We start from the raw sequence: 2,579 nt of genomic DNA on the forward strand, positions 1-2,579 counted from the left end.
CCTCTGCCCTCCATCCTGGGCATGTACCCCCTCATCCCTTCCCCATAGAGCCCCCAGTGCCCCCCCAGGCTCTGCTGGGGGAGGGGCAGGAAGAGGGAGCTCCAGCCCCCCGCATTGTTGATGGAACAGGTAAATAAAGAGACAGCAGCAACATGCCACCCCCAAACAGCTGGTTGGGAGAAAACCCAGGCCCTAGCCCCCCCCTGCTCTCATCCCCCAGCTCCCACTCCCAGAACCCAGGTGTCCTAGAACCCCAGTGAGTGACATCACAGCCCCCCACTCCCTGCTGAGACCTCACTATAATCCCCCCATACGGCAGATTTTAGGAGGGAGGAAGGGAGGGGTCCCCCACAGCCCCTCCCCCAACTGTCCATTCCCCACACCCCCTGCAGCCAGATGGGGACCCAGGCATCCGACTGCCCTCTCCCCTGCTCCAAGCATGACACCCCCCAAAATTGCCTCCCCCCATGGAGGAGATGGGGGATGGATGGGGGGATGGATGGATGGATGGATGAGGCATGGGGGGGCCATGACTAGGCAGGAAGCAGGGACAGATGGAACTGGGTATGGGGGCGAACAGATGGAGAGACTCTGTGGTGGATGGATGGATACCTAGCTAAATAGAGCAACTGATCTGTGAATGGATGAATAGGTGAATAAGTAGCTAGGAGGAGTGCTTGTGGATGGATGGAGGGGGGGAGGAGAAGGATAGGGTGTTGGATGGGGGAAGGAAGGGTTGGAGGAGATGGATGGATGGATAGATAGAAAAGAAGCCAATGAATGGGCAGATGGAGAGAAATCTCTGTGGTTGAAAATGGATGAGTGGAAAGGTGGATGGCGAGTTATATGGGGATGGAGGGATGGATGGAGAGATGAAAGAAATGGAGGGATGCATGGATGGATGGATAGGAACATATGGGGGTGACTGGAGAGTTGTATGGGGATGGAGGGAAGGATGGAGTGATGTGGGGCAGGGAATGGATGGAGGTGGGTGAACGGCCCAGTCCCTAGCAGCAGTGACTTAGCAGAAGGATCAGTGGACAGACACACAGAGGAGGGAACAGAGAGAAGGATGGGTGTATGGACAGTTGAACAGACAGACAGGAAGGAGGGATGGATGAATCCACGGATGGGATGGAGAGATAAATAGACCAATGGGGTGGATGGCCAGATGGATGCATGGCTTGACAGGTGAATGGGATGGGTGGACAGACCCCAGAGCCCCCACCCCCCATGGCCCTGCACTCACCAGTCTGTCCCCGGCTCGTCGATGACCAACAGGAGGCGCCCACGGGCCCCACCCCCAGCCCCGCCCCCACCCACCTGCTCACTGAAGGTGGCAGCTGCCGCTGCCGGCGTCTCGCTGGCGGCGGCAGCTGCCGCTGCCGTCGTCTGCTTGACGGCGTTGGACAGTGAGGAGAAGAAGCCCCCACCCCCTCCCCCACCCGGCCCAGGGGCCGAGGGGGGCCGGTCACCAGGGGAGGCAGGAGGCACAGCAGGGCCGGGCGGGGGTGGGGGCGGCATTGGGCGCTGCAGGTCTGTCATGTACCCGTTGGGCAGGTTTGCCATGAAGTTGCTGTCTGACAACCGGCGCCGCAGGTAGTTCATCCTGCTGGCGCTGCGGGGGCTAGAGGGGGTCAAGGGAGGTCCAGGAACCTATAGGGAGCTAGAGAGGGGCTAGGGAACTGTAGGGGTCTATAGGGGTTCTGGAGATCTCTAGTAGTTTATAGGGGTGCTGAGGGATCTAAAGGGGCTCTGTAGGGTCTCTTGGGAGCTCTAGGGGCTGTAGGAAGCTCTAGGGAGCTACAGGGACTCTAGAGAGTTCTAGGGGCCTCTAAAGGAATTAGGGAGCTATAGGGAAGGATTTTAGGGCTTATGGGGGTTGCTGGAAGCTGCGGCAGCCCTAGGGGCCCTATAGGGATGGGGAGGCTCTGTAGGGAAGAGTCCCTATGGTTCCCTGCTCCCCGGCCGGCGGGGGTCCTGGCTGAGCCTAACCCACCTCGTCCCCGCTCCCAGCTCGATTTGGGCTGCTGCGAGCTGCGCCCGGCTCTTATATATGTCTCCCCTCGCCACCAACGCCAATGGTCTCGCTCAAGCCCCTCCCACCTCCCCGGACCCAACATGGTCCCGCCCGTTTCCCGCTCTGCTCAGACCGGGAGGAGGCTGTACCATGGCAGCCGGGAGGGGGGCAATGGAATGGTCCATTCCGTGGGCCTCGATATCTCTCTGCGCTTGCGCCGTGGTGCGAGCCGGAGGGGAGGCGCTGTCCGTGGTGCTCGGGCTGCGACACCTTGAGGGGCAATTAAAAGGGTGGGGGGCAACTAGAGGGGCCAAATAGGGATGGGGGAGCGGTAAAAGGGGCCCTAGGTGTCAGAGGGGGCCCGACCGCAGCCCCAAATCCTGAGGGACCCAAGCGTCCGGAAAGAAGACGCTGGGGACGAGGTGGGGGGGTAGACATGCCCAAGAACCCCGCCCTCACCCCCCCATGGTGCCCCTCACTCCTCACCCGGTTCCCCCCACGCCTTGGTGCCCCTCACTTCCGAGCCGTAGCCCTCCCTAGCCCGAGCCGCAGCCCTGCA

At 61.3% G+C, this 2,579-nt stretch overlaps 1 protein-coding gene across 1 annotated transcript in view; it reads right to left on the minus strand.

Moving 5' to 3' along the window:
* The window catches only part of SYN1 (synapsin I), a 14,808-nt gene extending 12,287 nt beyond the window's left edge, over nucleotides 1-2,521 (minus strand). Inside the window, exons 1-2 of the mRNA XM_025192583.1 lie at nucleotides 2,507-2,521; nucleotides 1,250-2,290 (exon numbers count right to left, since the gene is read on the minus strand). Coding sequence (XP_025048368.1) covers nucleotides 1,250-1,608 — 359 coding nt within the window. The 5' untranslated portion in view covers nucleotides 1,609-2,290; nucleotides 2,507-2,521. The remainder of the gene's footprint in view (nucleotides 1-1,249; nucleotides 2,291-2,506) is intronic.
* Nucleotides 2,522-2,579: the final 58 nt, after the last annotated feature.

Source organism: Alligator sinensis, unplaced genomic scaffold (assembly GCF_000455745.1).
Source record: "Alligator sinensis unplaced genomic scaffold, ASM45574v1 scaffold778_1, whole genome shotgun sequence".
NCBI lineage: Eukaryota > Metazoa > Chordata > Crocodylia > Alligatoridae > Alligator > Alligator sinensis.